At 36.9% G+C, this 14,989-nt stretch overlaps 1 protein-coding gene across 1 annotated transcript in view; it reads right to left on the bottom strand.

Moving 5' to 3' along the window:
• Ddx60 (DExD/H-box helicase 60) overlaps window positions 1-14,989 on the bottom strand; it is a 134,808-nt gene that overhangs the window by 1,399 nt on the left and 118,420 nt on the right. Inside the window, exons 31-37 of the mRNA XM_012516703.2 lie at window positions 14,930-14,987; window positions 14,533-14,674; window positions 12,425-12,543; window positions 9,806-9,953; window positions 8,015-8,157; window positions 3,389-3,540; window positions 2,406-2,468 (exon numbers count right to left, since the gene is read on the bottom strand). Of these exons, the coding sequence (XP_012372157.2) occupies window positions 2,406-2,468; window positions 3,389-3,540; window positions 8,015-8,157; window positions 9,806-9,953; window positions 12,425-12,543; window positions 14,533-14,674; window positions 14,930-14,987 (825 nt within the window). The remainder of the gene's footprint in view (window positions 1-2,405; window positions 2,469-3,388; window positions 3,541-8,014; window positions 8,158-9,805; window positions 9,954-12,424; window positions 12,544-14,532; window positions 14,675-14,929; window positions 14,988-14,989) is intronic.

Here is a 14,989-nt window from a genome sequence, read left to right as displayed (position 1 = left end):
TTCTTTCTTTCTTTCTTTCTTTCTTTCTTTCTTTCTTTCTTTCTTTCTTTCTTTCTTTCTTTTGCTGGCTCAGCCCACCCTGAAGCCTGAGCTGGCATGGTGGTGCCGGACATCGAACCATGGTCCCCTGCACCTGCCTAAGCTTGCCTAAGCAGGTGTTTTAGAGCCCTGAGCTATCTCACTGGCCCCATCCCCTATATATTTCTTATGAAGTAATTTTGTATTTTTTTCTGCTATGATGCCCAGGATATACTGAAACCCAGTTTCCCCTCTGAGTAATAAATCATTCGTTACTTTACCCATCTTAGACCTGTGAAAAAATTTAAAAACTAGGAAGATAAAAGCAAAGTGACAGCCTTCTCACAATACCTTTATCCAAATCCTCATACATTCATGAATTTGTTCATGAGCATTGCACTTTATGAATTTATTATATGTGGCAAAAAGGACATGCCATCAAGGTGGAAATAAAGGTAGCTGAGTGGCTGGGCTGGAGATGAGACTGTGCTTGATTATGTAGATAAGAGTAATGTAATCTCCAAGGTGTGCATAAGAGGAAGAGGGAGGCGGGAGAGAGTTAATGTCAGGGCAGTGTGACGTGAGTGACTACTGGCAACTTCTGGATTTGAAGAGGGAAAGGAGACTTAAATCAAAGAATGCCAGCAGTCCTGAAAGTCTGCAAAAGGCAACAAGACAGATGAGCCCCTCGAGCTGCCAGTAAGGAATGAAGCACTTGTTACACTCTGATTTTACTCAGTGAGACATTATTCAAATTTTCCATGTCTAAACCATAAGAAAATAATTTTTTATGCATTACCTCATTAAGTTGGTGGTAATTTGTTACAGCAGCATTAAGAAATTAATGTGTAGGTAACAGGAGACAGAAAATATACACAAAATAACATTGCACCTGGGCTGATCAAGAACAATGCAATCAGAACCTGACATATCATAAGCCTGTCATGCTGCTATTTACCTGTTTTCCACTAGAATTAGTTTTTGCCAAGTGTGACATAACTGATATCTAAAATGTCCTCCAAAAGTCTCATGTATTGAGAGGTGAGTTTTTATGATCACTGACCAGGTCTTGGAGGTTCTGTGAACTGGGCTCTGATTGGAGGCATAGGTCACAGGGGGTATGGCCTGGAAGGTTGTATCCCTGTCCTATATGCCTCCTGTCTCTTGCTTCCTGGCTGTCACAAGGTGAGCAGCCTTCTATCTTTCCATATGACTTTCCACCACACTGCTTCTCACCTGGATCCTGGCAGTCACAGACGAAAGTTCCACTGTGAGCCAAATTCAACTCTCCTTTTTTAATTTGTGGGTCTTGGGTGTTTTGTCTCAGTGACAGGAAAGCTGGCTAATAAATACATCTAGCATTTTACTTACCTGCCACCAAAAATGATATCTGTTCTGTAATAATGAATCTTTTCTGAGCTATAAATGTGTAAATGACTAGTTGACATTTCCTGCTGTCCAATGGAACCAAAGGATGAGAATGTCTGAATGAAGTTTGATATTATTTAGATCCATAGTTGGCTGCAATAAAATGAGACTAGGTAGGTGCTGAGAGACCAGGTTGAGATTAGGCCCTTGTGCTTGCCTGGGAAGCACTTATTCCACTAAGCCATCTCCCTGGCCCCTGTAGGCCTGAAAAAATACTACTCATTAAAACAAAGGATTCAGGAACATGTAAGGTTATACTAGAGGCTGAGAGCACCCCCAAGGGCCCCTCTCACATTATGAATCTGGCATACATTCTTTGTGACATATGAGACTATTAGGGTGTGGGGTCAACAGAGCCTAGGAATTTAGCTGCCTGTTGGTGCATGCCTCCTGGGGAGAAGGCGGCAGAGTCCATGAATTTTCTTTTTTTTTTTTTTTTTTTTTTTTTTGCATTTTTAGGGACGGGTCTACAGGGTGTTCAGGGTCTCACTACCAGATCAGACTCGTACTGATCTGCCTGTTCACAGCCTCCCAAAAGCTGGGATTACAGGTGCACACCACCACGCCTAGTCTGAGAGGGAAGCCTGACCACAGAGCTTAAACAATGAATGCTATGAATTTTCTTTTTCTTTTTTCTTTTCTCTTTCTTCTTTCTTTCTTTCTTTCTTTCTTTCTTTCTTTCTTTCTTTCTTTCTTTCTTTCTTCTTCTTTTTTTTTTGTACTTTTTAGGGAAGGGGACAGACTCCATGGAACTTAATCTCAAATGGGATTTGGAATTAATTCTACTAAGTGAAACATGCAAAGTTCTGCAACCCTCTGCAAGTTGGACTGCACAGCATGAAGGGGCTCAACAAGCAAGGCACCATCATGGCCCTTGCTTAGGACAAAGAGCTACAGGCTCTGGATTTATAGGTAAATTATGAAGAATCATGAAATCAATATCTAAATATATAACATACCTGATAGATTTAATGGTGAGTAAAAAATCTTTCAATAATGTATAAGCTTCCCCGGTATGTAACCTAAACAAGAAATAAAAATTTTGACAATTAATGGCACAAAATATTATTCACTGCACTAATGTAGTAGTTACACTATTCAGCATAGCAAGTCTGATTTTAAAACACAAAATGTTTTATATTTCTGAAGCATGTGAGATTTCAAATATATTTTAATTATGATTATTCAAAATACCATGTAAGTGTATACTGAATTACTTTCTTAGTGGCCCTTTATACATCTAAGTGTTCAATACCCAGGCAATTTCTACATTTTTAGGTAAGGCTAAGAGTGTTCACTCCAGTTTAACTTTTGAAAAATTTTTCTTGAATGTGATCATTGTGTATATCTGAATTGCACTAATAGGATCTGACTGAAGAAAAAAGAACATATAAAAGAAAAAAGAATGAAAGTAGTTTATCTGTCATAAAACTAAAGCAAATGTCATAGTCAGTCCTCACATGTACATATTACATTCTTTGTATATACTCTTATCAGATAACAAAGAGCATTGGAGTGTCATTATTTTCATTCATTAATGCATCCAATTAGCAAAAATTAATGCATCCAATTAGCAAAAATTAGACTGTATCTGTAAGTAGCTGAAAATATGTACATCTTTGAGTCACATCTTCGTGTAAAGGAAGCTGTTCTAAATACTAAGATTCTATAGGCAAGCCACAAACAAAAAGATCAGAATTTTCCCTTGTTTCTGGCCACTAGAAAAACAAAAAAGAAAATATGATGTGTTGATGTATTTAAAATGATTAACCTGTACAAAAAAATCTGTAAAAAGTTTTTCCTGTAAAATTCATTAAATTTATTAGAGAGGAGAGAGAGACAGAGAGAGACAGAGACAGAGACAGAAAGACAGAGACAGAGACAGAGACAGAGAGAGAGAGACAGAGAGACAGAGACAAAGACAAAGTCAGAGAAAGCATACCCATTATCCTGCGCTAATCCTTCCAAGGAACCATGTTTGTAGAAATCCAGTGCATAAGCATTGAGAGGCATTCTTCTCCCTTGACTATCAAACCTTTGTGGCCACAGTACGGGAGCTTGAGTATGGTCAATACCAAATGTCCGCAGAATGGTCTGAAGAAATACAATTGTTAATGTTATTTACATATAGAGAAAGTTTATATTTCTCACATTGTACTTTTTATTTCCTTACTTTAATTAATGTTTGTCAAACACACTGTTCATGGTAAAAGAAGGGGCATCTACCTCACACTCTGGGGTGCTGTTATCCCCTGCCAGAGCAGAGAAGAGCTCAGCACCACCTGTGAGCCTTGCTGCTTCCAGCTCATGCTGACAGCCAGTTCAACCACCTGGTCGCTAGACACAGCAAGACTACTGGGGAGAAAACCCATTTAAAGATTCACCGCTATACTTATTGATGCAGGGGACGCCTTTGCAAAGAGGGTACCCGGGAGCTGGAGACGGAGATGGCGCGTGAGAGGTCTTCTCCTGAGCAACTCTGATGCTCTTTAGGGCCCGTTTAGAAGAATGAAAAAAGGAGAGGAGGAAGGAGAGATAGTCAAGAAAACAAACATAGCTGTCCATGTCTGCTCATTTTTCCAAATTACATCTTGTTGGGTCAAGAGGAACTCTAGTACAGTAATGATGAGATTATAAACAGGCACAAGTACTTTCTGAAGTGAGTTAGTAGTGGCTTGAAAAGTTGAAATTTCTATTCTCTGATGACCTAGAAAATCTACTTTTAAACCAGAAAATGTATATTTTCCCTGCAACACAATGACCATGAGACATAGTAATCTGTATAACAAAATGGAAACAGGCCCAACATTTATTAACCAAGGACAGAGAAACAGGTTGTTCCCACTGTGGACAAATATGAAGTAACAAAATGTTTTTAAAAGATTTGCATCACAATGTTGATAATCTTAATGAACTCTTGAATGCAACTAGAAACCCACTTTAAGACACTACAGCAAGTATCCCTTAAATTATTTTTGTAAGGGCTAGAAAGATAGTTCAGTAGAATAAGCACCTGCTTGACAAGTGCAAAGCCCTGAGTTCAATCCCCGGTACTACAAAAAAAAAAAAAAAAGTTGCAGAATTATTTTTGTAAAAGTACAAAAAACCAAGATATGTTAAAAGTAGTTTCCTAGGCTCCACCAAAAAAAAAGTAGTTTCATAATGCAAAAGTTTTAAAAAGTAGAATGAAAACTGAGGCACAGAAAATTTGGAGAAGTAGGAAGAAGATGAACAAGGAAATAAAATAAAGGACCAGCACATCAACCTTCACTTCTTGGAGTGTACATACAGTTATTTTCCTTTTAGTGTCTCTACAGAGCATCTAAAACTGTAAGTTTCTTGGGGCCCGGGGAGATAGCTCAGTGGCATAAGTGCTTGCCTGGCAAGCACATGGTCCTGAGTTAGATCTCTGGTACCACAAAATAAAATAAAACAAAACTGTAAGCATTCTTGTTCAGTATTATATTAAACTATAATGAAAATATAGTCAGGTGAATTTTTTAAAAATTATGATTTATACTGGTCAATTTGTATAAAGTGAGTTGAGTTTCTACGAAGCAGTACTCGATGCTTGAGATGCTTCCAAACAGATGAAATAAAAGGTAGTCCTTTCCATAGCGCTCAATGCGTCACAGTAGTGTCTGGACGCCTTCACACCCTGTACTCCAGACATCCCTCCTATCTGACGGTGACTGTGTGGCAATGTAAGAAAAAATCGATCTAATTATAACTGCACCAATGCCCTTTCAAAACCCCATGGAAAAGCTTGCATTATGGAAAGAAATCAAAAAGCAAATGTCAAATACTTTCCACAAATTGATAAATTGTATAAAAATAGAAAGGCAGAGGGAGACCCAATGCTGCAGCAAAGGGGAGGCACCTTTCACACCACGGTCAGTCAGGGTGTGGCTAAAGGAGGCAACCGAGCTGCCAGCCCCAGGAAGGTATGCTGCAAGGGATGCAGGCACAGAAAACAGGAAGCCCAGAATAAGAAGCAAATAAGAAGACTCAGTGCAAAAATGGGCAGCTGAGATGAATACACACCTCTCTAATGAAGAAATACAAGCAGCAAATAAATAGAGGGGAAAATGTTTGACATCACTGTTCACTTGAAAAATGCAAATTAAAACAACACTGAGATTTTATCTCACCCCAGAAAGAATGGCTATTATCAAGAAATCAACTAGTAACAAATACTGAAGGGTCTGTGGGGAAAGACCCTACCCCACAGTCTACACTCCCACCAACAGTGGAAAAGCTTGCATATGGAAAGAACTGCAGTACTGTATGTACTGTCGAAATCAGTGTGGAGATTCCTCAAAAACACTAGAATTGGAGGTCCCATTTGGCCCAGCTATTCCCCTTTCTGGGTATCTTCCTCGAAGAATTATAAACATCATACCACAGTGATGCATGTGCACCCATATTTATAGTAGCACAATTTCTAATTGCTAGGTCTTAGAAATGATCCAAATGTCCATCAACTGAGGAATGGATAAAAAATATGTGATTGTTTTATGCAGTGGAGTACTACTTTGCCACAAAGAAAGATAAACTGGAGAGTTATGGCTGCAACTTGGGACCATATTCATAAGTGAAATAAAGTAATTACGCATGTGTAAATATTGTATTGTCTCCCTAGTGTGAGAAGCTGAATAAGTAAATAAGATCCAAAATGTATACTAGGTATTGTAAAATGGGAAGAAACTTGAACAGGAAAGAGAACTTAGGCCAGGGGAATGAAGAAAATCTCTAAAGAAAAAGTAAAAAGAAAAGAATAATTTATATATAAGACAGTTAAAATAGTAATACTGCTAATTTCTCTTAGTTCTTTGAAAAGGCAGGTGCGAATATTATTTGGACAATTAAATGCTGATATCTTTTTTTTTTTATTTTTTTTTTTTCAGAACCAGGGATTGAACTCAGGCCCTTGAGCTTGCCAGGGAAGAGCTTATTCCACTGAGCCATCTCCCCAGCCCCTAAATGCTGATATCTTGTACAGTAAGTAATTCAAAGAGAACAATACACAGTGTATTAACCATTGTTATGTTTCTATTGTTTCTATTATCTTGTTTTGAAGTTTATTTTTCCTTATACATTTTTACAAAAGAACTCAAAAATAGTTTGACTCCAAAAACAAATGATCCAAAAAAAAAAAAAATCATCAAATGAGATTAACAGATGCTTCTTAAAAGTAGAGAATAAATGGCTAATAAGTATGTGAAAAGAATATTTAATAGCTTTAGCTTTTAGGGAAATGCAAATCAAAACAACTCTGAGATTCTAACTTACAGTGGTAAGAATAGTTATGAAGGCCTCAAAAAAAAAGTGTTGGTGAAGTTGCAGGGAAAAAGAACATTTCTCCATTGTGGGTAGGACTGTAGACTAGTAGAGCCACTATGAAAATCAGTTGGGAGATTCTCCACCAAATTAAAAATAGAAATTCCATCCTACCCGGCATTCCTTCTATTAAACATTTCCATGAGGAATAAAGTCATCACACTTACAGCAATGCAACTCACGATAGCTAGACTAAGGAAAGAGCTTAGACACCCACCGAGCAAGCATTGAAAAGAAATGCAGTACTATTCAGCTACCAAAGAATGGTTTATTTGAGTCATTTGTAGGAAAATTTATGGTTTTTAAGACCATAAGCTTATGTGAAATAAGTCAGAGGAGGACTATCACATGACTTTCTCTTATTTAAATAATCTAAAAATATAAATAAGTTGAAAAGTAAAATGAAGAATATGGCAGGTAGCAAGGAGTTATCCTTTTGGAAATGGGAAGGTGGATCAGGCAAAGAAGGGGAAATGGAAATTATGTTGTTCAATATATAATGCCTGTTCTTTAACATAGCTAGCTACATACTTCATGTAGTAAGTTAGTTATTTGCACACATCCATGTAAACCATAGAAACAAAATTTTCTAAAATTATTACTCTCAAAGTATATAAACAAACTATAAAAAGTAAATCCATATTAACATGCTGAGCTGTAAAAGGCTCAAGTCAACAACTTCTGACATTGCCAGTCTTATGGATAACCCACTACTATTATGGACTACTGGACTATATTGGGATATTTTGCTGAATTCACACACCTATAATATTTAAATGGCAATGGAATACCTTTCTCTGACAAAACTAAACAAAAAAAAGTAGATACAAATGAAGGACCATTTTGTATCTGTATATTCAAAATAGTTAGGATAGATATACAGCTACATTCTCTTAATTCAATGAATAGAAAAATTTGTACTAATAGTATTTGTGGACAAGATATCATGTCTTCATCTTGTACTATGAATAACTACTAAGAAGACAACAATATGCAATGTACTAATTGTTGAAACTGTCATATTAATTGGTTTTGAAACTGTCTCATTGCTATTTGTTTCTCAATAAAATTATTTTAAAAATAAAGTAAAATTATTACTCTCAAGCTAACATGCACTCCTTTATAATTTATATGCCATGATTCAGAAGTCATCCACAGCCTTCTCTTACAAAGTGTGCCACAGAGGGAAAGCTACAAGATTTGTGCATGAACCCCATGCTGCACTTACATTACTTGAAATTTCGGGGTGAAGCAAAGCGTCATCAAAGTTCCCAGAGAGACAAGCAAACGGTGAGATTGCTGTTCTCCCTTCTTTGCAGCTCATCACGTGAGACACAAGCTGGGAGTCTTCACATTCTTCACCTGTGAATTCTGACCATGATCAATTGAGATAGATGAGTTGTAAAAGTCAGCTAGCTCGCCCAACCTCGTTACTTACTCGGACAGTGATCCTTTAAGAGCTTTCAATGATAACAAAGAGCTTGCTGTGGTGCGCACGCCAGAGGCTCACCACCGTGGACCTAGACCACGCTGAATGCAGCCATTCAAGGGAATCACAGCACCATGAAGACTGAGTGTGCCGCACCACAGAATGCAAGCAGCCCAGTTTAGGACAGGTGCATTCAATGAATGGAAGCTATATCCTCATCGCTACTTCACTACTATAAGTACATGTGTTGTATTTGATACCTTTTATCATTGAGAAGTACAATTTAAATTGCTTATATTTTAACAAATAATAACTGTTGTTTGCCACTTGGCCCCATGAATTATGAGTCTGTCTTAAAGTCCTTCTAGACAGAGTGTTCTAAGAGGTCACTATTAGTAGATCTGGAAAAGGCACATGAGAGACACGTTTTCTATTCATATGCTTTTAAGTGCTCTAGATTATAGATGCAAACTGGGCTCTAATTTTGTCTTTCTTTCTTTCTTTCTTTCTTTCTTTCTTTCTTTCTTTCTTTCTTTCTTTCCTTTCCTTTCCTTTCCTTTCCTTTCTTTCTTCTTCCTTCCTCTCTTTCTGTACCAGCAATTGAACTCAGAGCTTGCCAGGCAGGCTCTGTGCCACTGGACTATCTCCCCAGCCCCCGAGCTCTAATTTTCATTCAGACAGATTACTCACAGGTCCCACACACAACTCCCTTGTGAGTTCTACAAAGCTCCACCATTCCTGTCTGCTTTGGTTCATGCTGTTTCCTGCTTTCATAGGACATAGTAAACTAGCAGTTCAACCTCTTTGTTTTTTTCCCATTGAGGATGGCAGGGAATAGTGAATCCAGAATATTCCTACCCAAAGCAAAGTTTTCTTTACCTCTGTCAGTTCCACATATTTATTTCCATCCCCAAAGTATCCATTAATTGTTTTTAAAAATCAAACACTAATGATGTTGACAATTTGCCAAGTAACTGCTTTTAAATAGTCACATACAGTAGCTATTTAAAGCTCAATTATTTAAAATTTACCAAAGTCAAGTAGGTAATGTTATTCTGTTTCTCCTATATCTGTTGAGAAAACTAATGATGATTACCAGATCCAGGGAATCTCCCCACATTGTGTGCAGAACACTGAGCATAACTGCTCTCAAGAAAACAATGCCAGAATTAGACTTCAGTTTTTCTCAGTCTCACAGATGTCTTTACTCCATCTTCCAGGCTCAACTCAAAGACAGACTTCACTCAAGATGGTTTATAAACAACACATTTCGTTTCATTTTCCAATACCCATACCCATTTAACTTTCACTAATGAGGTTTTTTTTCTTTGAAAAGTGGAAGGAAACACCTTATTCAAAAACAGATTGACCCTTATTGGACTCCTGTCCACAGGAGGCAAAATATAAATCTTACTGAGAGAAAAAGATATATATTTTTTTCTCTCTTTTAAATACTGAGAACTGAACTCAAGTCTTCATGATAGGAAAGCCCTTTTCCCTTGAACTATAGCCCCAGCCCTGGGATAAAATAATCTTAGGAAATATTATTTATCGTGAAAATGTTCCACAATGGATCTGAAATATACTCACTGATTTGGGACAGTGGGAGTTTGTATTCCTGTTTCATATCAACCAATTTGGACACAATTAGTAAGAAAGAGGCAAAGTCCCTTGTCGTTTGCATGTTGTACTCATTCAGAGCAGCACCGAAATCCTCAGGAAGGTCATCAAGGAACACCTAGAAGTCAAATATTTTTAGAGAGATCTACAAACTTCATTAAAACTGACTCTTTGGGAAAAAAAGGTAAAGAACCTTGCAGTATAATTCTACAGTTATCTATTTATTCATTAAGACCACTGTTTCTTCATAGGTAGAAGTGAAGTACAATTATTTTTGTTTCTATCTTGATTTACAAAGACAAACGCTCTACTCCTTAACCTTAGAATTTTACCTTGAAACTACTTTATTAAAACCTTTTTTAAAAATTGAATCATAGCCTCAAGTTGAAATGAGAAGTGAAAACTTCACAAAATCTAGTGACAAATGTGGAAAGTATAGTACTGTCAATAAAGTTTTCAAAAAGATATCTTTTAAAAAAGATGAAGCACACTTGTATGCCTGGTGTAAACATCAATTGGTTTTAAGGATTTTAATTGACCTCAGCCAGATGTTCTTTCAAGAGTGAGCTCCCCATCTCTGCATTTGACCAAGAGAGTAAAGGTGGGAACACCTCAAGCAAGCAGTGAATTGCTATTGGTTTGTGCTTTTAATAAACCTCAGTCTGTGTGTACAACACTTCTCCTCCTAGGTCATGGCTGCTTGGGGATTTCTGAGTATCAAGCAGGTGTCTCTCAGTTTTCGTAGGCCTAAAATGCTCCTGAGCAGTCTTCTCTTTCCTATGGAGTTTCCTACCTATATTTCCATCTTTATTACCAAAATGATTTCAAAATTTTGAGTGAAATACAAGTCTATGCATAAGGGTGGACCCAGGCTCTTCTTTCTAGCAAGATTTTTTTGTTTAATAAATGCCACAATCCTTTGGAAATTATTTTCTCCTTTTCCAAACCTTTTCATGTAGCACCCCAATATTTCTTTAATACCTGCTACACAGTAAATTTTCCATGATGAAAACTCATGTACTTACAGTTTCTTAAGTGTCTCAGCTCTAATTCCAGGTTTGTATAATCACTAAGGAATGGATTAAGCATTTTTATTATCACTAGAGAGGCTCTGTACATATGTTTAATCCAATATTCTATGCCCAAGACTGAAAAGTTGTCTGAGACAAAAGCTGTTTGAAATTTTTATCATGCCTTGAAAACCTTTTTTGCCACTATACTATGTTAGCACATGCATTTCCTCACATTCACAGCTCTCTGTTACTGAAGCATTAGCAACCATCTAATAGACGTAACCTAGAAATAGACAGATTTCAATTAATGCTTAAGGAAAAAGAGAGAGCAGGTCTCTACTCAAAACTGTCTTTTATTATATTTACTTTTATGATGGCCCTCCTTTTAAGAATAGAAATGGTAGCTTTTCCCCTATAAATTGGATGTGAAATTATTTGAATAGAAAAATTAAATATTTCAAGAATGGAGATCTAATGAAAAAGTATGAAGGTGATAGGTCGAGGACTAAAGTTGTAAACACTGGTCTGGAGGACATTTGGGGGGTTAAATGGCACAGACTAACTCTTTTTGTTTTATTCCATAGCACCTCTTCACTAAGGTTATCTAGCAACCAACCTACCCTACTGTTTTAGTATCCAGTGAGCTGAGTCAGCAATGATCTTCAATGTTGATTAAATGATATTCAAATACAATGCTACAAATAAAATTAGGAACGAGTTTGGGCCTCGTGAATGAGGTATCACATTATGCATGGGATCCAATATGCCCCCTAAAAGGGTCACAGTATTGGAGACTTCTTTGGTGACCAGATTTGGGGGAGGTTGCTGGATCACCACAGTGCTGACTCATTACGGAGACCAATAATAAGATCATAATTTGACGGCACTATTGGGAGGTGACACAACCAGGAGGTGAAGCCTAGTAGAAGGAAGTGGAGCATGGGGCCATCATCTTGCTACCTTGGGAGCTCTTTTGGTCCCCATCCCTTCTTCTCAATTTTCTCCCTCTCCTTCTGGGCTGTCACTAGATGAACAGCTCTCTTCTGTAACGCAGTTTCACCCTGAGATGTCTTCTTCAGCACAGGTCTAACAGCAATAGATCCAGGTGACCAGGAGCTGAAACTTTGGAAGGCCTAGGCAAAAGTAAAACCTTTCTTCTCGAAAGTGCATTTCTAAAGTAATTTGCCAGTGATGCAAACCCAACTAACAGAGATGATTTCCTGGATGACTATTTTAATATTATCCTGGAGAAGTCATTAAGATCCACAACATACAGGTTTATCTCAGAGTAAGAACATAAAGGAAGTGTATATTCAATGCTAGGAGTAATTGTTTTGCTTAAATATATAATTCGCTACCTCTGTCAGTAGTCTGTTAATGCTTTAATTAGATGTAATGAAAGGAAAAATGAATAAGACTTTGATCCTAATTTTCCTCAAAGCATTGAACCCTTTAAAAGATTTACAGAAGAGGGATTTTGAATTATAGATTAAGTTGCACACTAATTATCAAAAGAACAAATTATTCAACAAAACTATCTTATATTTAAAAAAAAAATCAGAATCATATTCTTTACCTTTGATTGATGAAATTCTGTTTTCCTAAAGAACTTCGCTGGGATGTACCTTCTTCCAAAGAGATTTGCCAATACTAGCACTAACTTTTCCATAACATCTTGAGAAAAACGCTTTGAGTCTATACAAAACAAAATGTGTTATAAATGTGTTAAAACTATCTGTTCATGTTTTCACGCTTAAATGGAAAGTTTCGTTCCATTTCAGTTCACAGAAACCAAAGCATTGAGACAAAGATGGCGAACACGGCTTCCAACAGTTTTTATTCTTGCTTCGCTCTCCTTCGGATCTGAGATGCTCCAACCACGACTTTCCTTTACCTCCTTCATGCACATTTTCCCCATTTTATTCACTCATCATAGAGAATCTGACCTCCTACAGAATTTGTGACCATGTCTCAGTCCTACACTCAGAAATCTTTAATGATACCTAACTATATGCTCAGTAATATTTTCTGGAGTTCAGGATTTAAGGTTTTCTGAAATTCAGCCCATTCATAATTTCCCAGTCTTACTGTCCTGCCTCTCCTACTAACGCGTTATCAATTTGAGTTCTTGTCTTTCGCACAGCACAGAAGTATCCAATTGCAGGGTTTAAAAACAACATAAATGTCAAGCTATTAAAATAACCGGGGCTCTAGCATCAGACTACTAATATGTGAATCTTGGTTCTGAATTTTTAAAAGTACAAAGCCATGACAAATTATTTAATTTCTCTATGCTTCAGTTTCCACATTATGAAATAATGTTAAACAAATATCTCTCCTAAAGTTATCAATTTTTCCTCATTCTTACAAACATAAATATCCAGCCAATGCATATTAATACACAAAATGTTATTTCCTTTCTTGAAATTATTTGTTCTTTATATAGAGCTGTCATAGGAACAGAACTTCCTCAGTAACTCTGTGTCACAGAACGACGCATTTTTAGAGCATAGTGACTAACCCTACTATGCAGTAAAGTGTTCTTATTAATTGATAAAAGATAAAGTAAAGTTGTGAAGGTACTGAATTCACCAGCTATTAAGAAATATAGCAATTTTAAGCACAAATATTACAAAAGAGCACAATTTATTTTATGGAGGGTCTGCCCAATAGCTCAGCGAATTAAAGTGTCTGCAGGCAAGCACAGGGGCCAGGGGTTTGATCCCCGGGCCTGCTATGCCGGCCCCGCCCCTGGGGCGTGCTGGGACAGCAAGTGAGACTGGGAGAGGTGGGCGCGCCTGTGATCCCAGCTCTTGGGAGGCTGTAAACAGGTAGATCACTATGAGTCCAATCTAGTAGTGAGACCCTGAACACCCTGTAGCCTCTTCCCCCCCCCAAAAAAAAAAGAACAGAAAAAGAAAATGTGTAAGGGCTTTGTTGCTTAAATATAAAAATAAAAAACTTGGGCCAGCTGATAGCTCAGTGGACTAAAGCACCTGCTTAGGCAGAACACAGCGGCTGGGGTTTGATTCCTGGCATTCCATGCTGGCCCCATTGCCATTGTGCACTGTGTTGGGGACTGAGACCTGGTGTGGTGGCATGCCTATTATCCCAGTGCTTGGGAGGCTGTAAACAGGAGAGTCACTATGAGTCCGATCTATATAGTGAGACCCTTTAGACCCTGTAGACCCTGCCCTAAACACCGAAAAAACAAATAAATAAATAAAAAGCTTTTCCAAAAATTTGTGCTAAATGGAATTTACCTAAAAATCTACATATTATGAACAAAATACAATATGGTAAGGGGAGTAAAATTCTAGTTTACACAGTTAATTTAATATCAGCTATTTTAAAATAATATATAATTATATTCAAAGAAAATGTGAAAGAGAAAATATCAATAGTGATTATTGGCAGATAATGAGGTAATGCTCTTTTCATCCAGTAATGCACATATATTTCATTAGAAGACAATATTTCCTAAAAATTATATATTATTCACTATGTTCTGAACCCTGGAAGAAAGGCATAACTGAGATTAATACATCTGAGAAGCTGACATTGTAAAATACATGTCAAAAATATCACTATCTTCCATCTATATAAGTGGATACTTAACTTTATTTTACCTAAGTTGAGGATCTGTAATTATCTACATACTAACATTACTGAAAAACAATTTACCTTTCGAAGTTGGTTGGCAAAGATTATGGAAAAGGCCTCTTACAAGAAAATTAACAAAAACCAGATTAGAAGGTTCATGATAATGCAGATGTGTTACAAGCCCAGCAAACCCCATAGGATTTCCTTCTTGATCTAGATAGCCCTAAAAAAAAGTAATAATAATTTATCATTTTGATTCAATTACCACATAACTAATAAGTAGCTTATTAGCTAGCAGTTCTAAATAGTACTTAATATCAATGTAAAATAGATCGACAGCTATTACCTACTTTTGATAATTGTATCAATTATAAGTAATATTAATCATTGGATATAACCATCTAAATATTATAGTTAGTTCTGCAAGTTGAATAATCTATATAGTAACAAAGCTATTTCATAGAAAACACAATCGTACCTGCTTCACCAAGAACTGCAAAGAAAATAAGAAATAAAGTTTTAACATCTCGGTGGTTCT

The sequence above is a fragment of the Octodon degus genome, unplaced genomic scaffold, assembly GCF_000260255.1.
Source record: "Octodon degus isolate 3935 unplaced genomic scaffold, OctDeg1.0 scaffold00121, whole genome shotgun sequence".
Lineage (NCBI taxonomy): Eukaryota > Metazoa > Chordata > Mammalia > Rodentia > Octodontidae > Octodon > Octodon degus.
The sequence above is the reverse complement of the archived record's forward strand: the minus strand, read 5'-3'. Positions and strand labels throughout refer to the sequence as shown.